Here is a 26050-nt window from a genome sequence, read left to right as displayed (position 1 = left end):
AATTGAAGGACTGTCCAAGGAAATACCAAGCAATGAAGCCAAAAATGATTTAAACCTCATCTACTATTCAATTTTCTGTAAAACTTAACACATTATGTAATACATACCATATGAAGAGCTGGGAGAGTAAATTCCCAAGTTCAAAATAAGACTTCTTAGCTATCTAGAAGACTTCCTCTAACGAGCTCATTCAGCAAGTGACTTGAATAAGAACTTTACCTATCAATAAGCTATATTTGAGTGTTTGCTCTCCCCTGAGTACTTGAGTACAGTAAAGTTGACAGTCACCATCCCTGTCCTCAAGGAGTTAGCGGGGGAGGCAAATAAATTTCAGGTAGGGGGAAGTAATTGAGTTTAAACAAATGTGCATATGTGCCACAAAGGGATGTGGATAGGGAGTAAGTTCCAAGTGCTTATCACATTTTATTTAAAATTAAATGACCAGACTGGAAAATTCTGAAACCAATAAATTCTAGAAATAGACTTCCTTCTTCCCTCATAGAATGGAGAAAGATCACACTTCGTTAGTGCTCTAGGAATCATTTTACTTCACATGCCTCTGAACTTTGGTTTGGTGTCAATGTTTGCATGTGTTTTTGCTGCTGCTATTAGCAATACTGCCTGTGTTGTTTCTGAGTCAATGCTGGACCCTGCTTTCTAACTTGTGAAGGTGGTAGTACATGGATGGTGTTGCTTAAGAGGGAAGGACAGGGAGACTCTTTCCTTACTTCCAATCCTACTCTCTCTCCCCCAACACTCATGTATTGTAGAACTGGTTCATTGGAAGACAAATATATAGTCTTAGGGCTCCAGACTCCAGGCCGCAGTATAAATACAGCCAGCTAAGTTTGCTAGAGGTTGTATTTTAGAGCTCCCAGGAACTCATTTGTAGTAGTAGTAGTATTAAGCACTTACTGTGGGCACAGCACTGTGCTAAGCATTGGCAGAGAATATTCAGGTGGAAATTAGGCATGATCCCTGTCCCTTAGGGGGCTCGTGCCATTTGGAAGTAAGGTCATTGTCCAAGACCTTTCCTGATTATCTTTAATGGCTCCAGCCTGAATGCTTCGGCTAATCTTCACAGCTAAAAAGGTACATAGTAAGAAACACTGTAACTGTGGGAGCCAAGTATACATCAGTCAGTCATGAGAAATACTGCTGGCTATGGAACTGTTATGTAAAGGGCAAAAGGCTTCTTATAGGATCCACAAATTCATATCGGAAAAAACTACATGGAAAAATCTCAGTCAGTTCGAACATGAGACCATGCTGGATATGGCAAACTAAATAAACAGAAAGATATAGCAATTCTGGCTGGGTAAACAGCTCACTGACTAAATCCTGTAATAAAGGGATACTTTTATTCAGAAAGCATAAACCTCTAAAGGTTTGGTTTGGACAGATTTGTAATAACTCAGCCTCAGGCATACAATAAAGGGTTTTACTTGAGAAGTTCACAATTAGAAAGAAAAAGAAAACACTCGTCACCCCAGATACTTAGCCCAAGCATGTTTGCAGTACAGTAGTGTTATGTCTTTAAAAAAAATATATAAAAATGCAAATTAAGATAATGAATCCCTTTCCTTTAGACAAATATAACACTGTAAGAATATACCTAAATTCCTAAAAATTCACATAAATGAGGTATTTATTATGTAATTTTTTCATTGACAAAACAATAGGAACATATTTTAGTAACAAGTTACTCAACTTTTTTCCATTGATAGTACTATAAAAGTTGATCTTACTGTCTGTAGTGTCATCTTATAAAATGGACAACAATAAATGATGTATGTATATATATATATATATATATATATATATATATATATATATATATACACACATACATAGGATAGAACTTAATCCGTGATATAAAAATTGTAGTTTTGTCATGTCCAAATTAAATACAGGTGTGGCAATAATTTAGAGGTATGAAAATAATCGTGCTAATCTGGAAGCATGATTTCATGTTTCAGAGATACTTACATATGGGCTTTGGCTGCATTCTATTAACCAAGCCTATGGTTATGTCTAGCTATGTTTTTTGAAGGTGTTCAAGTTTACATATAAAAATAATCAGTTTATTATTTCAAGTCACATTCTTTTGGTGTTTATTTTTAAGGACTATCACCAAAATTGTATTCTGAACTACAGCACTGAGTATAACAAAGCATATAATAATTTAAATCACATTAAATTGTGTTATTTAAAAGACAAAATACACCCAAGGCTAAAAACAAAGGCAACAACAAAAAAGCATTTTAAAAATTGTTTGGTGAAAATAAAACCACAAGTACCTTTCAGAAGAAAACAATTTATGGGAAAGCCAACAAGTTGCTTCAAATACTGTTTGTCTCGGTAACTATTCTTAAATGCGCTTCAAGTTACTCTTTCTCTGAATAACCCTTTTTGTGCGAAATACTGTAAAGAACATGAGTTGGACTAGACTCTTTACCGGAGCCTGGCTACTTCACCAGAAAATTGGGATCTGACAGTTACATATCCGAAGAGTCACTCCAGTCTGTTACAGTCACCACGCTGCTCTTTAACGTGCTTACTGTATCAGCTTCATGAAGTCCTGTTAACAGAAAATTCCCAAGGACTAGTTAACATAAAGCATTTTCCTTATCCCACCAAAACACACAATTTTCCATTATAATTCATTTCAAAAGTTAATGCAACATGTGCAGTGATGACTGTTTTGGTATTTGGCTTTGGCTAAAGCAACCTGTGGGTCCAATTTTTTTCCCAGGCCAACCGGATGGTTACAGGATTATGTTGACTGAAAACGCTACTGGTTTTCTAGCTTGTTCTATTTGTTTAGTAAGAGTCAATAACTAGAATATTCTGTTCTTCCCTTTATGGAGAGCTGCGGTTGCTGGCCTGCAAGTTTACACACTGCTGGGTTGGGGCACAGGGTAGTCTTGTGATGTCTGAACTCCTAAGCCCGGCCGGAACTAGACTCATTATTTGTCTTGAGACATGTAAAGGATGACAGCAGAGACAGCGTAGAGCCCGGGCTTGGGAGTCAGAGGTCGTGGGTTCTAATCCCTGCTCCGCCACTTGTCAGCTGTGTGACTTTGGGCAAGTCACAACTTCTCTGGGCCTCAGTTACCTCATCTGTAAAATGGGGATCAAGACTGTGAGCCCCAAGTGGGACAACCCGATCACCTTGTAGCCATTCCAGTGCTTAGAACAGTGCTTGGCACATAGTAAGCACTAAACAAATACCATCATCATAATCACTTCCCTCCCCTTAGGTCTACCCCATTTATAGCACCTCATAATCACACCTGGATGCTATTACAGAACCCCCTATGAAGGATTTCAGGCTACTTCAGCTTGGCCTGCATTACTTCAAGGCCAGAAGCTGCTGTGATGCCCTAAGGCCGATAAGGGCTCTACCACTGACCAAATGACCAAACCAAGCAACCAATCTGGATGTCTGCCCGCCATCTAAAACTCAATATGTCCAAGACTGAACTCCTTATCTTCCCTCCCAAACCCTGCCCTCTCCCTGACTTTCCCATCACTTTAGACAGCACTACTATCCTTCCCGTCTCACAAGCCCACAACCTTGGTGTCATCCTCGACTCTGCTCTCTCATTCACCCCTCACATCCAGTACGTCACCAAAACCTGCAGGTCTCATTTCCGCAACATCACCAAGATCCGCCCTTTCCTCTCCATCCAAATGCTACCCTGCTGGTTCAATCTCTCATCCTATCCTGACTGGATTACTGCATCAGCCTCCTCTCTGATCTCCCATCCTCCTGTCTCTCCCCACTTCAATCCATACTTCACACTGCTGCCTGGATTATCTTTGTGTAGAAACGCTCTGGGCATGTTACTCCCCTCCTCAAAAATCTCCAGTGGCTACCAGTCAACCTACTTATCAGGCAAAAACTCCTCACTCTCGGCTTCAAGGCTCTCCATCACCTCGCCCCCTCCTACCTCACCTCCCTTCTTTCCTTCTACAGCCCAGCCCACACCCTCTGCTCCTCTGCCGCTAACCTCCTCACTGTGCCTTGTTCTCGCCTGTCCCGCTGTCGACCCCCGGCCCACATCCTCCCCCTAGCCTGGAATGCCCTCCCTCCACACATCTGCCAAACTAGCTCTCTTCCTCCCTTCAAAGCCCTATTGAGAGCTCACCTCCTCCAGGAGGCCTTTCCAGACTGAGCCCCCTACTTCCTCTCCCCCTACCCACCCCCCGCCTACCTCCTTCTCCTCCCCACAACACCTGTATATATGTTTATACAGATTTATTACTCTATTTTACTTGTACATATTTACTATTCTATTTTTTTGTTGTTGTTAATATGTTTTGTTTTGTTGTCTGTCTCTCCCTTCTAGACTGTGAGCCCGTTGTTGGGTAGGGACCATCTCTATATGCTGCCAACTTGTACTTCCCAAGCGCTTAGTACAGTGCTCTGCACACAGTAAGTGCTCAATAAATATGATTGAATGAATGAATGAATGAGTGCAAGGGCATGAGGAAAGCCTTTTCCCTGGTGAAGCCCTGAGAAATTGTTTTTGGGAATTTGGGTTTTGGAACAAAGGAATAATTAGTACACCAATCTATTGGTTTTACACATAGAAATGTACTGGTGGAGTAGCATGCTTAGTGGAAAGAGCACAGGACCAGGGTTTTAGTTCTGGTTCCACCACTTGTCTTTGTGAATTTGGGCAAGTTACCTAACTCTCTGTGCCTTGATTTTCTGATCTACATTCCTGTTCTCCCTCACCTATTAGATTATGAGTCCTGGGATGGACAGGACTGAGTCTGATCTGCTTATATTGCATGTGCTCCATGTTTAGTACAGTGCTTGTACAATAGTATTATTATTAATGATAAATGGGATATGGATTATTAGGGTTTGACACAACCCTCTCTACTCGACTCCCCCCTCTAAATTGGCATTTTAAAATTAGGATTAAAACTGAAAAAAAAATCCAATCCAAAAACGTATTTAAAATATTTTCAGGTTTTTCTTAATATTTCACAGCAAAACTACTGTTGATTTACCAATTCATTTAATTTCTTCCACAACTGATTTAAGTTGACTTAAAGCTTATCAATATCTCCACTTTCATCATGTATGTATTCCAAAATATATACTGAGTCTGAAACCTGAAAGCTATGGTCATTTTAAAATGTAATATTAAGTATTTCTTTGGGAGGGTGGTGAGGATTTTCTTTCTTCTCACTTGATAAAAAAGTCAAGTTTTCTTGGGTAATACCTGTGGTCTCCTTTTTCATTTATCTCATTCGTGAATATCAACTTTCTTCTCACACCTGGCTCCCTAAAGTCCTCACCTCAAAACTTAAATTTTGGAATGACCCTGGAATCTGATACCCTAAATCAAGCAAACCTTTAACACTGCTATGTATACAGCAAGCAGCTGTGACAGCAAATGATTAATGTCTGAAAACACTTTCCATGTAGATGCTATATGTGAACCATAAAGGCTAAAGTAAAGCTTGAAATTTAAATCTGATTTTAACCCCATTTAAAAAAAAAAATGAAGCCTGGTAATTACATCCCCAAATAATGTCCCTACTATACATGTAATGGTTGAAAATTCTTGGACTTTAATCTTTAGTGATTCTGGAGTTGCAGCCATGTGACAAATGAAACTAAATAAAAATTTCAAACTGTTATACCTTCTTAGCTGCGATTCTAAAGGAGACAGAAACATGCAGTTACAGGAGAATTTGATTTTTTGGGCTACCAGATATGCGAAGGAATGATCTCAATCTGGAGGTGGGGGCTAAAAATTTAGATTTCATTGGTAATGCGTGACTGGAAAGCCTGTATCTCTCTTCAAAGAAATGTCAGCCACTTAGACAAGGGTTCAGGTTGAAAAAAACATGAACATGTCAGGTGGTATGACTCAAAGTTTGTTCGATAAAAGCTAAAAACTTTCTAGACTATTTCTGGGATTAATGAAATAGAAATTAAAAACCTGAGACCCTAGTTTTCGAGAGCTGTGTTTACAAAAGCACAATATTGTTTCCTGTCACTTTCCATGTAGTTTAAAAACCAAAAAGCACATCAGCACAAGTTTGCACTATGCATTTCAGCAACCAACCTTCACCCTTTGGCTCCTTTGGAGTGTGGGACCCCCACGCCTTGGTAACATGGGGATTATCCGCTTCATCTTTGGTAGGGACTGATCCACTCCGATCTTTTCCAACTGCTTTTCCCAAAGATTTTTCTTCTTCCAAAGATGATATATCCCAATCATCATCATTCACATCTGCAAACTAAACGCAAAGGAAAAAAGAAAGCACTTCATTTCTCCATCAGATCAGTGGAAATTGACTAGGCCCCAGAAAACCAGTGTTCATTTTCAAACAGTTGAAATTCTTTTACATTCAGTATGATGTGAGGATTCTCTGCAGTCACCAAACATGAAATACATAAAATGGCCATTAAGTATAAATGGATCTCTACTGGAAAAAAGCATTTGTCCATCAAGAACTGTTCCTGATTAAAGAAAATCGTTGCTGTTCATGAAGGAAAATCTATTCAGGTTCACCTCCCCTCCATAACTCAGTGCAAGTGTGAGAGTAAAATGAGTGGGAGTGTGGAGATCTTTGAAATAAAGGCACTAGATTGATCCAGTAGGTAACGTGTTTTCATCAACCTCTTTGAAGAAATGAAAAAAGAATATGCATTTTTTGTTCCAGAGGCAAATCTTTCATTTTGGGCGTGTAGCTTCTTTGGGGAGGAAAGAGAAGGTGCTGTGGGAGGCCAGATGAGTCTATTCTCTGTCTCAGCAAGAACCTTAGGACTTGGCAGCAGAGAGGATAATGAATGCTGACAGGTGCTAATTGTTATCACCTCTACTGCTACTACCCACTGTAGCCAGACCATACCCAGAGCCGTGCAAAGTGCCTCTCTTGGCTCAGGTGGCAGATCAGTTTAAGTACTCTGGACATGATGCCTGTCCTCAAAGAAGAGACAGACAGAAAATAAATGAAAAGTAGCACGAAGAAAAAGAACAAAAGAATAACCAGGAGTGAGGAGTACCCGAATGCTTAGATCTTTGAAAGAATTGGCAGTAGTGATGGGAAACTGGGTAGGGAGATAGCAAAATATTAATTAGCAATTACCTCCCTACATCTCCAAGAAAAAACATAATCGGACCATATAAAGAGCAGATCTTTTCATATTCATTGAATTTCCTTCTCTAACCGAGTGGAAAACTACCAGGATAGGAGGAAGCAACAGAAGAAATAGAGATGTGGACCCATCCACATTAGCTTCAAGAATGCTTGTGATTCAATCTTTTATAACATCAAAAAACAGGGATAATGTAATTTAGGCCATGGTACTGTTTGCAAAGCGCATGATAACTTAAGGATTTTACTCAGAGAAGTCACTCCATTGAAGATGTTTCAGTAGTTTAGAATCAGACAGGGAAATATGACAAACAAATGCCAGTACTGCTACAGATGGGCCATCTAATCCTGTCTTGCTTCCGTCAGTAAACAGTTGTTTGGCAGGAGCCTTTTTGTAGATGCCTGCCGTGACATCCATCTAAATGCACCACCTTTACTCCTCTATATCCACTTTCCCTTTAACACACTATCGACTGCTCAGTGATGAGTGTATAAACCCCTGCTTAAACCAATTGATATTTTCCACTATTTCATATTCTGTTTGACAACTACACCATCCTTCTCTGTCTCTAAGGCCTGCAGAGAAGCATTATCCTTGATTCCTTGCTTGTAAAACTCCTTGTTCAACTCTCACTTTCAGGCTGTTAAATCCAGTTGGCTTTTTCCTTCACACTTTCTTTGTCCACCCCTTAAAACGGCCACTACTTTGGTCCAGGCACCCATCATATCCCAGTTAAACTACTGGGTCAGCCTCCTCACTGGTCTCCCTGTCTCAAGCCCCTATAGTCTGTGGGACATGCTTCACTCTGCTACCTAGATCATTCTGCATCCATCTCTCTACTCCTTAGAAACCTCCAATAGTTATCCATTTATCTCCATATCCAGAAAAATTCCTCACAATTAGCTTTGTCACTCCATCAGTTCTCTTCATCTTATGCACTAACTCACTTCTCTCACTGCACCCCACCTCATCATTTTTGCTTCTCCCAAACTCACCTCCTAACTGTCCTCATTCTTGTCTTCCTGCCTCCGACTCTTTGCTTATACCCTTCCTTTCTCCTGGAACTCTTTCTGCACCCCCTTCCAATTTGCCAAATCATAGCCTCTCCCTATCTTCAAAGCCCTTCTGAAATCCCACCTGCTTCAGGGGGCTTTTCCTGAATTTACCTTCCTCCTTTTCAATCAATGGTCTATATCGCATGCTACTATGTGCAAAGCACTGTACTAAGCACTTGGGAGAGCACAATACAACAGAGGTGGTAGACATTAGACATAGGCCCTGTCCACCATGAGCTTACAAATCATGTCTCCCTAACTACCCCCTTAGCACACAGACTCTTAAAATCACCTGTACCACTTCGTACACATCGATTTACATAATCTTCCATTTAAGCACTGGATTTTCCATGTAGCTTTCTTAACTAGCCTCTTCTCCTACTCCCAGATTATTTGGGGGGGTTTGATCGGGCCTCATTTCCCCACTGCTTTCCTTCTCTCCCTCTTCCAAACCCCAGGGAATGTACTGACCTGGGATACTCCTTCCTCCTCTGCCGCCATGCTGTACCCTCTTGCTGCTGACTGCCATAAAATGCCTGCTCGCCGGCAGCGTTAAAGACTTTTTTTTTTAAACTTTCAGCCCTGCCCAGTCGACGTGACTTTGCAGTGGGTCAGACTCAAGATACGTATGGGGAATCAGCACCTTGGTCATTATACAGTTTTCACTGACCATAGAAAACTATTTGACACCATTTGTAAATCTGGACTCGAGAAACTGCTCCATAAATTTGGCTGCCCTGAAAATATTGATTACAAGACTTCTTCATGATAACATAGTTTCCCACTTCAGAGCTGGGAGTGCTCTTTCTAATTCTTTCCCCACTGCTGATGGGATAAGGCAGGTACATTTAGTGGGCCTGGTCCTGGTGCATACATTCTACACAGCCATGCTGGAGGATGCACCAAGAGACCTGGATGCAGGTGTGAGACTATGCTTCCATTCCTTTAGGAAATGTCTCCAATCAAGAGACTCTTTGTGTAATCTAACATCTTATAGATGGTCATTTAGCATTTGTTGTATACAGATGATTTCACCTTTGAGGCACCCTCCCAAGAAGACACGCAAATTATTTCAAATCAGTTTGCCAATCAGACAGGTCCAACACTTAGTCTAAAGAAAACTGACCCGAGGTGTCAGCTTGCACCAGGGGGACCCATACAAAAACAACCAAAAATCCACACTGGCAATATAGAATTAAGCACCATCACCGACCATTACCTAAAGTAGCACTATGACCAATGATGCACATATAGGCAAGGAGGTAGAAAGTCAAGTTGAAAAGGCCAGCACATCCTTTAGGAGACTGTCAAAAAGAGCGTGATGGCAGCATGTGAGGCATGGCGTTAGGTTCCAGTCCAAACTAAAGATCTACAGAGCTGTAGTGCTGTCCAACCATCTCCACAGCTGAGACCTGGACTCCACGCCTGACCCCTTGGGCAGTTCCATCCGCATCACTTAGGGTGATACTCAGCATCAAATGGCAGGAAAGGATCATAAACAACAAAGCCCTGGAACAAAGTCAGACTCCTAGCATTGAAGCTATGCTCACCTCAACACAGCTGCGCTGGGTGGGACATGTGAGGATAATGGACGACAGTAGGATACCCAAACAGGTGCTGTATGGAGAGCTGAAATTGGGAAACTGAAAGCAAGGAGGACAGAGGAAAGATTTTAAGGACACGGTTTAAAACAGAGCCTCAGACGATGCTTCATCTCAGCCGAAAACTGGACGCCAACTGCCGCATATGGAGCTACGTGGTGTGCTCCGGTCAAGAAAGGAGCAGCTCTTTTCGAGCATAATCTTCATAAGGACTATGAGACAGAGAGGCAAAAGCAACAACAGCACCAGGCTCTGCAAGCAACAGAACAACATAACAAAGGACATCTGTGTGCACAAGAGTCCCACATGGGCATTTTCAGCCACATACACAAGCAGAGGTGAATTTCACCATCTTGGCATCTTCTTCGAACACAAAAGGCAATTACATATAGGTGTAGAGAGCAACCATCCCACCAAAGTCCACATTCATTCAATCTTATTTATTGAGCGCTTACTGTGTGCAGAGCACTGTACTAAGCGCTTGGGAAGTACAAGTTGGCAACATATCACACACAGTGCAGAGGACAAAAAAGCCAGAAGGAAGAAAAAACCTACTGGAGCTGATGAGCCCCTTGTGATGAAGACTTCTGACCAAAGAACCACATAGGGCATCTCACGTGTCGGACAGGCCCACCAGGAATCCTGAATTTGGCTAAGCAATCACAGGCAACAAATACCTCTGCAACTATCAAGGTGACTATCCTATCCTTACCCATCTTTGGGGCTACAGCACAGCACTGGCACAATGTTGTGGCTGGTTTGGCTGTAAATGGGTTTTATAAAGAAAATTCTTGTACACCCTCTGGCTGCACCCCTGCCCACTCACTTGCTTACTGCCCCACCTAGAAAAATGACTGGTAGGGATGAGAGAAAGTGATTGGCATTGTGCAAATCACTAACACCATAATTGTTCCCTATGTGCAACTTCTCAGTCCAGAAGTCTTCATGACTGGACCACGGCTCTTGGGGCTTTACAACAAGCGATTCCAAGAAGCAAACTCTTCTTGAGTATGTATTTGTACATATATGTATATGAAATTATTCCTACTCTCTTTGCAGCTCCTGGAGCATGCAATTTAGCTATGTACAGAATGTTATCGAAAGTTTCTTTACTGAACCGCAAAAATATTTTAGAATGTTTGGGGTAAAACCTATAGTGGAAAATGCCTAATTTAAATGGGATGGTAGTTTGGGTTCATCAGCTGAAGGAAGACTTAGAAAAACACCCTTCTATCATCAACACTATTCTGGGAAGGTACGTGAACAAATTATCAATATGAAGATACTCAGAAGCAATCATCATGACTTGGTGAAAAGCAAATCAGGCCAGACAAAAATTCTTCTATAACAGTAAAATACCATCACTAGGGATGATAAAGAAGCAAGAGAGAGACAATGACCCTGAAGACAAAGCACTTATGAATGCAAAATAAATGAGAAGCTGGAACATAACTTTTTTTAAAAAGACCATCAATAACAAAGTAAAAAATGCAAGAAAAAGAAAACCAATATTTAAGAAGAGAGGAACAAGACAAGGAGAAAGAAGAAGGAGAAATGACAAAGAGGTGGAGGTCTGGATTGTAAACACTTTGTGGGCAGGGAATATGTCTGTTTATTCTTGCATTGTACTTTCCTAAGCGCCTACTACAGTGCTGTGCACACAGTAAGCACTCAAATACAACTGACTGAATGAATGATAGGAACGAAGGTATAAGAAAAGAGTGAAAAATCTAAGAGACAGAAACACTACAAAAATGGGAAAAATGGATGGGAGAGAGAACAAGGAGCTCATCTACACAATCGGGTCTAAGAATGGTAATTCTGCTAATGACTAAAGAATGAAAGGAGGCAGTACCTTTAACTCCTCTTTGTCGTCTATTACTTCCTTTTTCATAAATGCCTGAGTAACATTAATCCCACCAATTGCCTTATTCAAACTTCCATGACTTGACAATGTCTTTTCAACCTTTTCAGTTAACTTTCTGATGCTCATGCCTATATGATCAATGAAAAAGAAGAAGAATGCATGTTTAAATCCAGTCCTGTCTCTCTTTAGAGTTCATTTAACACTAGAATAGAAAAATACTGATGAAAAGCTCCCAAAGATTTACTATCCCAAGGGGTTTAGCAGTGGAGGTGTAACTGGCCACCCCTCACCCACATCCTGCATCTGGCCTGGAATGCCCTCCTTCAAAGCCTTACTGAAGGCACATCTCCTCCAGGAGGCCTTCCCTGACCGATTCCCCCCAACTCTTTCCTCTTCTCCCACTCCCTTCAGTGTCATCCTGACTTGCTCTCTTTAGTCATCCCTCCTCCCAGCCCCACAGCACATATCTGTAATTTATTTATATCCATTCAATCATATTTATTGAGTGCTTACTGTGTGCAGAGCACTGTTCTAAGCACTTGGAAAGTATAATTCAGCAACAAAGAGAGACAATCCCTGCCCACAACGGGCTCACAGTCTAGAAGATGTCAGTCTCCCTGCTCTACACTGTAAGCTCATTGTAGGGAGGGAATGTGTCTGTTTGTTGTTTATGTACTCTCCCAAGCACTTAGTACAGTGCTCTGTACACAGATCCAATTGAATGAATGAACGAATGAATGAATGAACTGTGAGGGCATCTGTGGCAGCTTCAGCAGGAGAAGAAGCTGAAGAGACTGCTTTATGAGAGTGTAGGGGAAGGAAGGCAGGAGAACAACAGGAGACCCGGACGTGGGGAGGTGGGTTTATCTCCAGCTATCCTGCAGCTCCACCTGGTCAGCTCTTTCCTACCCGCAATGTCACTGGGCAGAAACTTCTGACGTCTGCACATGACTGGCATCCTTGCACTACTGACAGAGCAGAATCTCTTGTTACTACATTGATATCTGTTTAGGATGCCCCAAATCAACAGCATTTTTGTATAACCACTGACTTTTGAAAGTTGCTTTCAGGACATCTGACTTCTAATTGTTAAAAAAATATATTGTTATTTCTTCATTGCGTTAAACATATTACAAGTGGAAGTGGAAAAAGTTTTTGGCCTCTATGCATCATGGACAGCTGTGACAACCCTCTGCATCTCCACAGTCTCCCGGCACACACTTAGGTCCCTCTGTGTTTATCAGCCACTCTTACTGCCATTCCCAGGGCCAGATCTAACCCTGGATCAGCAGTTCATTCAAGCAGCACCTGAGAGGTGACTGGCAGCTGACAGTTCCTGGTAACGCTGGGTATATGATGGCAGGTGGGCCTCTCACCTGAGGATGTCCTGGATTTTGTCATAAACCATAATCCAGGACAACCCAGTGATCCCAAGGAATGCCAAAATACTACAGAACCCATGGACATAAAAAGTTTTAAGAATTAATAATATTAATATGTTAACAGTTGTTAGAAATGTATTTTTTCTGCCTTGCATTATATCAAACTACCAGACTGATTTTAACATTTACTCTTTAACATGAGGATTTAGGAGCAAGTGTATCTCCTTTAATTAATACTAGTTAAAAATTTCCCCTAATAGAAGTTTTTTTTTAAAAAAAAAGTAAAACAGACTTCTTGGAGGCTTGGACGGTGCTTCAAGCTCTTCAATTTCACTTTCTTCAGTCCAATCAGAATCACTTTTGTTAATGTCCTTTCCAAAGTTATTCACCACAGTTTTAGATGATGGCTGCTGAAGTAATTCGGGGTACACATACGACTGGACAATCATTTCTTCATCAAACTCCTCCTCTGAGCTAAATGGAGGGGTCCTAAGAATCAACATTGAGCAAAAAGAGAAAATGAAATTATGCTTCAGTTAGTTTCAATACTTAACAGTTACAGCTACAGTAAACTCCTAGTACTTCCTCTAGTAGATGATGAAAAATGCAGGATGTTTGTACCTAAGCCACAACACAACAGGGTGGCTCAGGTGGTAATGCCAATGGATAAACTACAAAATTAAAAGCTCAAGGGGTTTGACGTTGACATTGCCATTTTAAGCCTGTCCAAGGGAAAGTCATTTTACACTCTTTTTTCCATTTTCCTAACTGGGAATAGGAGGGAGAAATTGCATGCCTCTTACAGGCACTTACATCCCCTACGGCAGGTCTGGTAGAAATGAATAAGTAAAAAGGGGTGAAATATTAGTGGCTGTAATAGTGCGAGAGCAAACTTTTGAGGGACTCTAAATTTAAACCATTACCATTTCTGTTATTTAAACTATTGAAAATTTGAAAAACATGAAAGTAAGGAATTGTTAAATAGCATTAAGTTCTCGATTTATGGAATTAGTTTAATACATTAGACTTAACAATGCTACCATGCAATGCAGAGGGCCATTTAACAGGAAAGTATCAAGAGAAACCACATTATTCACACAAAAGTAGTAACTCCACCACTCAAATTAACTTACGTAACACTAGAAGATTTTTTTGGAAAGTCATCTCCTAACGTATTTTTCCTGGTTCTAAAAGGAACAACACAAAATATTCCTAAATTTTATTTGTGAACCATATATTTGAACTTTGTTGTTTCTTGCTGCATTTGGGATGTAAGTTTGAAGATCTCAGTAATACTGATAGAACACATTTGCAAACACCACGTTGGCATTACAATACACAGATGGGAGCAACTAGTAAAACTAAATTACGTTAAATATTAACGCAGTTAAAATTTCAAGGGAGGGAAAAAAAAACTCACTTTGGTGTTGACGTCCTCTCAGTAACAACAGGTCTTTGTTTCATCGAGCATTTGATTTTCAAAGACTGCTTTGTCAGTTTTGGCCATTCTAAAGGTGAAGTAGTTTCCAACTGTGACACCCTCCTTATATCTGAAATTCAGAAATCAGTGTTGCCTGGGAATAGCCAGAGGTAATATGGCCATAAAACGAATAAAAGTGTACATATAATAATACTTTCTTTCATTAGTGTTGACACATTTTTAAGGCCTATGATCAATAATTTAAAAGAGTGCACACTAAATCTCAAAATTATTTAGAAGTTCTAAAATGTGGCATCAATTATCTCTATTAATCCTTAAATGTTCCTACCTGCAGAATTGATATGAGAAGTGGAAACAGATCTATTTGAAGACAGTGATGCTCTCTCCTCAATCTTACAGCTCACTTGATGTTCAAGGTGTTCTCGAATTTGCTGAATGTTAGGTACTTGCTTTTCCCTCTCTTCTCTTGCAGATTCCACAGATACTAACACACGATTCAAGATGTCGCTTGGAATTCCACGTACCCCCTGAGGAACAGAAGCCGTAATTATTCTATTACGTACCACTTTGGCCCATTACACTCTCTTCTTTATAGACACATGTGCTGACCATGAAAATGCTGGTCAAAAGCATAAACTTCAGACATTTTTATATTATCTTTATAGGTATTGTACGCTCCCAAGCGCTTAGCACAGTGCTCTGCACACAGTAACTGCTCAATAAATTTGATTGAAGGAACGAATGAATGGAATACAAGGGCCCTGAGCTGAAAGGACTGCATACAGTGGATTTCTTCCAGGCGTTATTACATTTTCATGCCTATCCCTGGCAGCCCTAACCCCAGGTAGTTATAACAATGTTTACTCTAAAACTTTTTTATTTTTCCAAAGGACTTTCTCATCCATTGCCTCATTTTATCTGCCTAATACCCCTGAAGAAAGGAAAGACAGATACTATCCCCATTTTTCAGATGAGAAAACTAAGGCCCAGAAAGATTAAATGACTTGCGCGAGGTCAGAGAAGCCCAGTTGCGAGGCTGATTATAGAACCCAAGTCTCCTGATTCCCAGCCCCAAGCCATCAGAATCCCAACATTATCATTACACAATTACAGTGGTTGTTTCAGCACAATGCCAATATTGTTCCCATCTATTCCACTTTAATGAATACAATATTGATGCTCCCCGTTATAATAGACTTTCTCAATTATAAAAATGCCCTCCCCAACCCTAAAGCAAACAAGACAGCATTAACTTACTGCTTTAATTCCCAAGGATTCCAGTTTCTCTACCAACGTCTGTTCTAAAACGGTACGTAATTCCTTAGTTAGGGAAGGATTAGTCTTCAAAGCATTTATTAAATGCAGTTTACTGTTATTTAATTTCAATTCATTCTCTTTCCCTGAAATAAAATAGCAAAAATTACAAGAAAAAGTGAATATTTTCTGAATACTATTAAAAATACATTAAAGCAAGATAAATGCCTTTATAACAAATAAGCAGATTTGAATGCTTTTTTTTCCAGAAGTTTTATTCTTGTCATAACTAATGTGGCTTATGCACAACTCCCTAGTATTTTTAAAAGCACGTTTAACTAGCTTTCAAGTGACTAATTTTTAAAACATTAATGTTCAAGTCTCTCGCATCCTTTAACTCCATTTCAGATTACACAAAAAAAGGATAAAATAACATATGCAGTAGTGTAATGAAAAACCCATGGTCAGGAGTTGGACATCTCCTCAATAGGAACTTTTCATACTTTTCTAAAAATACCATATGCTCATCAGCTCAGCCTTTGTAAAACCATAGCGCATGACTAATCTGGAATACAGCCATTTTTGCTATAGTCAAAAGGCAATTATTATCGAAGGCCAAATTTATTTTAAATCTTGAAATACTGAAATTATTTTTCCTTTCAAAATAAAAATAGAATCTGAAAATCACAAGTAAATAGCATTATTTTAGACTTGGGAAAATATATTTTGCTCAAAATAGCTGTGCAAACTCTCCCTAAAATTAAAATGACTCCTATCCCACTCCAAATATTCTCTAAAAGAGCCTTTCTCTATATCTGGTCAAAGCAAGGAATAAGGGAGAACATCAGTGGCCTAATTCATCATGGCCACCAACACAATCCTTGTCCCCAAGGAATTTCCACTCTAACAGGGGAGACAGACATAAAAGCATTTGTAATCAGTGGAATGAGAAAAAGAAATGGAATGGTCCATTAACCATGGCTATATAAACAAGTATTGAGGATTGGGAAGCAGCATGGCAGAGTTGACAGAGCATAGGCCTGGGACTCAGAAGGTCATGGGTTCTAATCCCAGCTCCACTACATGTCTTCTATGTGACCTTGCGCAAATCACTTTACTTCTCTGTGCCTCTATTACCTCATCTGTGAAATGGGGATTAAGACTGTGAGCCCCATGAGGGACAGGGACTGTGTCCAAACCAATCTGCTTGTGTTCCCAGTGCTTAGTACAGTGCCTGGCACATACTAAGCACTTAAATACCATAGTTATTATTATTACCATTATACATAAGGTCTAGAAGTGACTGTTGGCTTGGTACAGCTCTAGGTGTTGGTAAATTCCTCAGGGAAAGTTTTGTGGGAGAAAGTGCTTAAATACCATTAAAAAAAAGAAGTGCAACTTAAGAAGGGCTTTTAAAAGACAGGATTATGGACAGGATAATTTTTTGCGGGAAAGGGGCTGCAGAATGGGAGAAACTGTAAGCAAGGGATTGGAGCGGACAAGTTAAAAGCTGGCTACAGTCAGCAGGATGGTTCAGCTAGTTGTGGGGAGGAAAGAGTGTGAGGGAAGTGGCACAGCGTAGCCTGGGCATCACTTGTCTGCTGTGTGACCTTGGGCAAATCACTTCACTTCTCTATGCCTGTTACCTCAGCTGTAAAATGGGAATTAAGACTGTGAGCCCCAGGTGGGACAGGGACTGTGTTCAATCTGATTTGCTTGTATCCACCCCAGCGCTTAGTACAGTGCCTAGGACATAGTAAACACTTAACAATACTACAATTATTATTAAGGCTGTAGAGTAGCAGGTGAAGAAAGCCACAATGTAAACTAGGGACAGCCAGTGGAGAGTCTTGAAGTCAATGGAAAGGAGTTTTTTTAATGCAAAATGAGATGGGTTAAACCACATAATTTCCATCACCTACTTGCATTTCATCTCTTCCTGAACATCTATATACACAGTCAAATTGATCAAAGCTTTGTCATCCAAAGTTCTAGTCAACTGAGTTAGGGATGTCCTCTAGACTGTAAGCTCGATGAGGGCAAGGAATGGATCTGTCACCTCTGTTGTAATGAATTCTCCCAGGTGCTTAATACTGTGCTCTGCACACAATAAGCCCTCAATAAATACCACTGATTGACTGATTGACACCCAGAAAATGACTTTGCCTAGTCATTTGGAGGGTTATTGGGGAATTTTTAGGTGTAGACTCTCCACATCAACCCATAGCCTGAAGAAACACCATAAATATTCAGTGTGGGGAGGGGCTTATTGATTTCACAATATTCTGACTGTGGTTGATTCTGGTTATTCCACGAGCGCTAGTTGATTCCAGTTATTCCACGAGCTCTTTCAATCTCATTACTGCCAACATATCAGTGATTTTACTTCCATCATCTTTTTTCTTTGAGATACACATCCATGCCTTTATCTGGGTTGAATCCCAGCTACCATGCTTAACAAACGTTATCCTTGCCATGCAAAAGTTCACTCCGATCAACTTGTCTTCAATGTTACCCAGTTAATCCCAGGTGGGATTAATGGATAATGTGGCCCTGGGCCCTGGGCTGGGGAGGCATAGAAAACCTCCACAATAAAGCCCTCAGCTGCACAAACTGCCACCACGGTCCTAGGCACAACCAAAAGCCGCCTGCATTGGACCGGCTATCCCCGCTTTGTTCCACCCTTTCCCATTGCAGAACTCTTAACTTCTCCTTGCTGCCACTGCGGGACCCAGATCTGAACCTAGCTCTCAGTCATCCTCTCCTTGCACCAAACCCACCCGAGAGGTCTCACAGTGCAGCCAAGGCTTCAGCAGCCGAATATGAGGGGATGAGGCCGGGGCGAGGTGGCCATGCCGGAGAGGTGCGGGAGAAAACGACGAACTACATGATCTCCCTGCATCACGTCCTGGCTGCCACCACACCATCCACATCACTGGTCACTGTGCTCCTCATCCTCCGTGGGTAGCACTGTCCTGAACCAGCCTGCCTTTACACTGCCGCCGCCACATCCTCCTGGCGATGCAGCACTGAAGGAGCCAGAGTGGAAAAGCAGTTGGCTCTCTCTATGGGAGCTGTTCCACCTGCTCCTGAATTAGCCTCTTGCCATGCTGGGCCTGGAAGAACCATGCAGCTAGAAGCCCCCCTCTGCCATTCACTCTGGCCAGGGGCTGGGGGTTCCTGCTTGATAGCCCCCGTAACCCCACTGCCACTTTCTCCTCCTCCCCTACCTTAGGACTTGGCAGCAGAGAGGATAAGGAATGCTGACAGGTGCTCATTGCTATCGCCTCTACTGCTACTACCCACCGTAGCCAGACCGGACCCAAAGCCGTGGAAAGTGCCTCTCCTGGCTCAGGTGGCAGATCAGCTTCGGGGAACCAGAAGGAGCCCAGGCTGTCTGCTGGCTCCTCCTAATCACCATTTCTCCCATGCTCTGGAGACTCAGAGAGAGGCAGAGCAAATCCAGGAGAATGGATTACTTTAGACCTCTGCCGGCAGTGGGCTTCAATCTTTTACTATAATGTGCCTAAAGAAATAAAGTATCTTATTAAATATCAAACTTTGCCATTAAACAAATGCCAGGCAGTACACGACCTGCTCATCTTGCAGACTCTAGGGAACATATCTAAAGTGCAACTAGAAGGAAATAGACATTTTGAATAATTTGATGACTGTTTATGCCACAAAAGTAGTAGATATAGAGTATTTATGTAGTACCTACAGAGAACACTAAGTACTAGAAATTAAATACAGTAAATCCAGAGGAAGAGAATATACCCCTCTTCAGCAACAAATACTGTTGTACCATTGTCCTGTTTTCACCATTGAGAATGGCACACCATTCTGTGTGGACACCATTCGTCTTTACAACTTATACAATACTCTGCACACAGTAAGCGCTCAATAAATACCATTGAATGAATTAATGGTTCTGTGCTAGTTATGTAACTAGGTTCGGTGTGTCATAAGAAACTTGCAGTATTGGTGAACTGACGAAATTGGAAGGTGGTTAGGAAGAAAATTTGGCATATGTAAACCTAATAATATATAATATTATTATATTATAATAATATAATTATAATAATATAATAGCTGCTTAAATTATTCCCCTTTCTCCCTCTTGGGGTGGGAGGGAGGGGAGAAGGGGGTGGAGAGAGCGACTCCCTTCTCTGATCTCATCTGGCTGGCCTGGCTCCCAGTGAAGCAGCATGGTCTAGGGGGAAAAGCCCAGCACTGGCCTGGAAATATGGGTTCTAGTCCCAGTCCGGCTACTAGGCTGTTGTGTGACAACTTCTCCAAACATATTTCCTCATCTCTAAAATGGGGTCAAAATAGATAAAATAGCTACTCTCCCTACCTCTGTGACTGTGAGCCCCATGCAGGAAAGGAATGTGTCCAATAGGATTATCATATATCTAATCCAGCACTCTCCGTAGTGCTTTGGCACATAGTAAGCACTTAATAAATACTATAATTACCTATCTTTGGGAGACGTGAACCCAGCTACCTACCTCCCAACAAAAAAGTATATTTCATCCATTCCTTTTGTACACATTTCAATCCATTAATCATTTAATTTAATAATTAATTTCAATAATTAATAATTTACTAATGTGCTAGGCATCGTCTTGTTTCCAGAAAGCTATGGGATGCAGAATTACCAACTGACCTAAGTGCCCAATAAAATGAATTGATAAAAACAAACAAGAAAAAAACATGGACACAGGATGATCAAAGATGATTAACTATTTAGGGTAGTTGTAAAAACAGTAAGTTCTTGTTTGATTATTCTTAATAAGAACTCTTTTGTGGTCACCGGAAAACTATAGAGCATACCACATTTCACAAATTTTAAAAAATCAATTCTCAACACTTTCCTGAAATAGCATGATAAAAATACTGGAACATCTTTTATGGTTGTATTGTGTCTAATTATTCAAAATAAAAGCAACAATTAACGTACACAAGCCTCAATTGACCACACTATTACCTTTTTCCTCCTCTGAAAGTTCCTCTATTGGTTCCAGTATGTGCGACGAAAATGCCTGTTCTACTGATGAGGAAAAATAAGAACAGCACAACAGGACAACAGAAGGATAATGTCAAAGTCATATTATTTTCGAATAGCCTGAATATGGAAAAATAAATCTGACTTTATTAAAACATTCAATTTAGATGGGTTTTATCATGCATGTTTGAAAAACAGTATTTTCATGGGAATTTAATTGTGGTCTACTTTAAAGAAATTATACATGCCATTTTCTGTAGATTTCTTGGCTTTACCTCCACTAAGTTCTCAATTTTTATAAAATGCAGACTTTTAACAGCACAAAAGAACACAACTTTTTGGAGTGTCTGTCAAAACCAATTTGCAGGCTCCATCTGAAATTCAAATGTACTCAACCAGGCACTAAGTGTGGTTAACTAATCTGTTGTCATTTTCCTGACTACAATTTCCAATGTACCCAAGATTCCAAGGTCAATGGAGGGGGCGGGCAAGGAGGGAGCTTCCTCCCCTGACACTGTAGAAGTCCCCCCTCCCATAGGGGTGGCAAGTAGGCAAGAAGCCCCCCTTTTACAACACTCAGAATTCAGAATCACGGTCCATGGAAAGCCTAGCCTAGATTGGTGAGAAGCCCAACCACTACTCCCTCCAACAATTAATGAAAGGTTATTACTTCTGAATTCAGTTGGCCTCAGTACTGAATTAGGTTGTCTTCAGAGATTTTGGTTGGTTTTTCCCCATTTACTATCTTCCCGGTTTAAGACTGAGGCACAATTGTGGACTATGGACTGTGTCTGATTCACTATCCATGGCATAGTGCTTTGCACATTCTAAGTTCTTTATACACAGAACTATATATAAAATATACCTAGAAATGTGACTGATCTATTAATGTCTGAGCAAGATGGTAATAGAAATTTGTCTTAAAATTTTGAAATTGCTTCACAGGTTTAGGAGGGAATTGTTAATAAAGCCTTTGGAAATGATAACTTTCTATTCTTGTATGTTGATCATTAAAAAAAATCAGTGTTAAATTTTCTGTCTGTCTTCTAGGTTATAAACTGTTTGAGGGCAAGACCACATCAAACTTATTTTTTCACAACTGCCCAGGTACATTTTACACAATTCTCTACCTAAAGGGGGATACCCAATAAATGACTAATTTTGAACCATTCCTAGCTGCAGGAATTATCTTTAAAGGGTCATTTTTTTCTTGAGGAATATATGACTGTAGAACTGATCAATACCATGGCATTTGTTAGGGATTGTAAAGAAGTGCCACAAGCACTGAATTTTTTGTTATTGTGGGAGCTCTTCTAAAGCTACTTTCATAAACTTAATGAATGCACCATTATTGTGTATACCACTTATGAGTTATGCAGTCCTATTAGGCAAAATATTTATTTTTGAAACAAAGAATGAGGCACTTTCACAATTACCCGTGCTAATTAATGGATAATTAGCATGAATAATTGTGAAAGTGCCTTATTGGCTCTGTCAATTGTCAGCTATTGGGCAAGTCACTTAACTTCTCTGTGCCCCAGTTACCTCTTCTGTAAAATGGAGATTAAAACTGTGAGCCCCCGGTGGGACAACCTGATCACCTTGTAATCACCCCAGCGCTTAGAACAGTGCTTTGCACATAGTAAGCACTTAATAAATGCCATTATTATTATTATTATTCCCTCTTCTATCACATGGGGCAGACCCCAGAAATTTCCAAGCCACCACTGCTAAAATAATTTTCATTCATTCATTGTCTGTGGCTCCAGGCAGAACCCAACCAATCCTGAAGACATTTCCTTCCTCTACCATCCCCAGGCCACTTCATAACCACCCAAAGGGCCATCAGAATTCCTGTCCAAGACTCAGCTATACTTTAAGAGTAAGAAATGGGAAGCATCAGGGCCTAGTGGAAAGAGTACGGGCTGGAAAGTCAGTGGACCGGGGTTCTAATCCCAGATCTGCCACTTGTCTGCTGTGTGACCTTGAGCAAGTCACTTAACTTCTCTGGGCCTCAGTTACCTCATCTGTGAAAGGGTGATTAAGACTGTGAGCCCCACGTGGGCCATGGACTGTGTCCAATCTCGTATCTACCCTAGCACTTACTACAGTGCCTGGCACAATAGTAAGTGCTTAACAAATACCATTGTTATAATTATATGGCTTGGCTAGAGGGTAAGACATGAGAGAATTTCTAATGGAAGCAAAGAGTGCATTTTTTTCAGGAACTTTTTCTCAGATGTACACTATTCTAACAATTTCAAAAAGACTCATTATAATTTATTCTCTATTACTAAGGGATAAAATCTGCATTGTCTAAACACCTCTATGACCACAAAAGCATACATTTCAAGGAACAATCTAGATTATTTATAGATTACATACATAACTTCATGTATTCAAATATATTGAGTCAACTTATGACACTAGAAAATAATTAGGGCTAATAGGTCACCTCATTAATTAGTCCATGAATCTTATTAAGTTTAGTACTTTCTAAATAAGAAGACATGGATAGATTGACATAGTGGACTTTAAACTAGAATACTGAATTTCACCTCTGTTTGCAAAAATAGACAGAATTATCTTTTAGATTGTGAGCCCCATGTGGGACAGGGACTATGTTTAATTCTCACCCGTGTATTCTCTCCCAGCACTTAGTACAGTGCTCTGCACACAGTAAGTGCTTCATAAATACTCCTAACACTAATTATATATTAGATATCCCTGCCATTTAATATCCTTTGGAGGAATTTGGGGGCAGAATTTTTAAAAAGTACCATTTACAATCTAAAAAATTAAAGTATTTTCTTTCACAGGAACTTTAAAAACTATAAAATAGCCTAGCAAAAATAGAGTACAATAGAAATTCTCCAATAATCAATTAGCTCCAAAAGCTTGTCTACGCTGTGAGGAGCTAAAGTGGCATGAACTCAAGTTGATGAGACAAGCATGGCTCTGGGTGAGATGAAATCTCTACTTCAGATCACTGCTCTGGAAGCTACAGTTTCTGCCTCATGGCAATCAGCACAGTCTCTTTTCTTAAGGGTAAGTCTGGGCTAAAGGGAGTACAGGGGTCCTCTCCTTCGAAATCTCTGTTCTCTTACATATGTAGCAAAGGCATAATGTGTTGCTTAGAACAGTGCTTGGCACATAGTAAGTGCTTAACAAATACCATCATTATTATTACTATTATTATAAAAATCATCTTTCTGGAAAGGGTCCTCGGTGGACAGTCAGAATGGTCTGTTAGCACTGGATTCATTTGTGCTCCTACCTTCCTCATGTTACCCATCCAGTGACCTCATTGGCTTTTTTAGATTAATTGCTGAAAATTCCTGAGTAATCATAAAGGTTATGGACTAGGGTGAACAAAGAATTGCAGTTCCCCAAATCCCGCAGCAACAGGCCTAGGGCACCCGGGTAACCACTGAAGCTTGAAGGTGGTAAGTTTAAAACAAACATTCTCACACAGCAGGTGGTAAACCAACAGAATTCATGATCACAGGAAGTTGTGCAGGCTGAAAATAGCAGTTGGTTCAATTGAATCAAGTGGTGACAGATCCAGGAAGAGTTACTAGAGGGAAAGTTAGGGATGTTAAACTTTACACCCTTAACCCTTAGCCTGGACACGAAGGAAGGTAACCAACTCATGGTTCCTCTAGGAATTCTAATGCCACCAAGGAAGATAGAAGGATAGGCTGGATCAGACCACTGGTCCTACCCAAGAATGCCATTGCTTATTTTATGATTGAAATGCTAAGTGGCTTGCAGCCTATTCAGAGATAAAGAAACAAATGAGCTGCCCCATGTTAGTTGGGCTTAGGGTTAGTAGGTCTAACTTTTCTAATCCTAACATACACTTTTTCCATCAGGTTTAATACCACGTATAAAAGAAACACAGGGGAAGACTCATTTGAAATCACCACCACCATTTGATTTCACACTTTTAAGTGTTTCTTATTACACATTTTTAGAATAAGGTCACACAGAAATTACAGTTTCACTGATTTAACTAGTATCATTAAATTGTTTCCTATTCCATCTTAATTACCCTTACTGAAGCACTTTCGGTTACTAATTGATCCAATTCTGTGGTAACATCACATAAAACAATGTGCTGATTACTGAGACGTACCAGGTACTGTTGGACTGGATTTTGGGTCCAAAGCCTGAGGTGCTGGGGCATTAACTGAAATGGCATAAAACATAAAGCATTTTATAATCAAATCTAAAGGAGGACTGGAACAGGAATATTATAGTTCAGACTATAAATAGCATTGTTGATTATTTCATTTTCACAGCTAATAGGAAGTAACTTTCTAAACTTTAAATATTATATGTAATAACTCCCCACCTATCTGTTTCTAGGCAGGATCAAACCTAAGCCTTCAAGTCAGAATTTTCTGGTTCTCTCCCTACACCTTGGTAGAACTTGGTAGGGAACATACTTATACTTCAGCAGAAATAAAAGAGCACCTCCTTAGCAATTCTGCCTAGCAATCAGGTAGTAACTCCTCCTCCAACTCCTAAATCCTTTTTACACTTTTCCCCCATCTCAACTTTAAAAATCGTTTCCCCTGGCTCCCATGTATTCCCCTTCATTCCCCACATAATAATAATAATAATAATAGTATTTAAGCGCTCACTATGTGCTGAGCACTGTACTAAGCGCTGGGGTAGGTTACAAGATAATCAGGTCCCACATGGACCTCATCATCTAAGTAGGAAGGAGAACAGGTGTGGATTCCCTATTGTGCATATGAGGGAACTGAGGCACTGAGAAGTTAAGTAATTTGCTCAAGGTCACATAGCAGGTACATGGTGGAGCCAAGATTAAAACTGAGGTCCTCTGACTCTCTAACTGTGCTCTTTCCACCAGGCCAGGCTGCTTCCCCTCATCAATAAACTTGAAAAATGTGTTTTGAAACAAAGTCAAATGTAGGAAGAATAGCAAAATAAATCAATCTCTAAACTGTGTTTTCTTCCCATAGGAATTTTTCCAAAGTAAATAAATGAGTAGACTATGTGATGGGTTAGCATACATGTAAAACACTGAGTCTATTGTAGAACTTACTGTGCAAGGTTGGTGTACTCGATTTGGCTTCTGAAGTTTGCCACGTTGAAAGACTTACTGGAAGAGCAAAAGATGTACGATTAGCAGGGTTTATTCAAGGAAAAATTAAAGTCATAGCACTGAAAATTATTAAGAAAAGACGAAGGGAAATATTATATTTAAAATTTTAACAATTAAAACTAGTAAACCTACAGTTTTTTGGCAAACAGTTATCTGAAGTTACACAGTTATAC

General features: G+C 40.3%; 1 protein-coding gene across 4 annotated transcripts in view; it reads right to left on the bottom strand.

Annotated features, from left to right (window-relative positions):
- Positions 1 to 1859: 1859 nt before the first annotated feature.
- The window catches only part of DZIP1 (DAZ interacting zinc finger protein 1), a 64450-nt gene continuing 40259 nt past the window's right edge, over positions 1860 to 26050 (bottom strand). For 2 of the 4 annotated variants that reach the window (XM_038759651.1, XM_038759652.1), the window contains exons 12-22: positions 25818 to 25874; positions 24879 to 24932; positions 20723 to 20785; positions 15736 to 15878; positions 14807 to 15005; positions 14458 to 14587; positions 14171 to 14224; positions 13330 to 13526; positions 11644 to 11783; positions 6096 to 6270; positions 1860 to 2581 (exon numbers count right to left, since the gene is read on the bottom strand). In XM_038759651.1, the coding sequence (XP_038615579.1) occupies positions 2499 to 2581; positions 6096 to 6270; positions 11644 to 11783; positions 13330 to 13526; positions 14171 to 14224; positions 14458 to 14587; positions 14807 to 15005; positions 15736 to 15878; positions 20723 to 20785; positions 24879 to 24932; positions 25818 to 25874 (1295 nt within the window). In that variant the 3' untranslated portion in view covers positions 1860 to 2498. The remainder of the gene's footprint in view (positions 2582 to 6095; positions 6271 to 11643; positions 11784 to 13329; positions 13527 to 14170; positions 14225 to 14457; positions 14588 to 14806; positions 15006 to 15735; positions 15879 to 20722; positions 20786 to 24878; positions 24933 to 25817; positions 25875 to 26050) is intronic. The other 2 variants (XM_038759653.1, XM_038759654.1) reach the window with 2 other exon arrangements.

Source organism: Tachyglossus aculeatus, chromosome 17 (assembly GCF_015852505.1).
Source record: "Tachyglossus aculeatus isolate mTacAcu1 chromosome 17, mTacAcu1.pri, whole genome shotgun sequence".
NCBI lineage: Eukaryota > Metazoa > Chordata > Mammalia > Monotremata > Tachyglossidae > Tachyglossus > Tachyglossus aculeatus.
The sequence above is the reverse complement of the archived record's forward strand: the minus strand, read 5'-3'. Positions and strand labels throughout refer to the sequence as shown.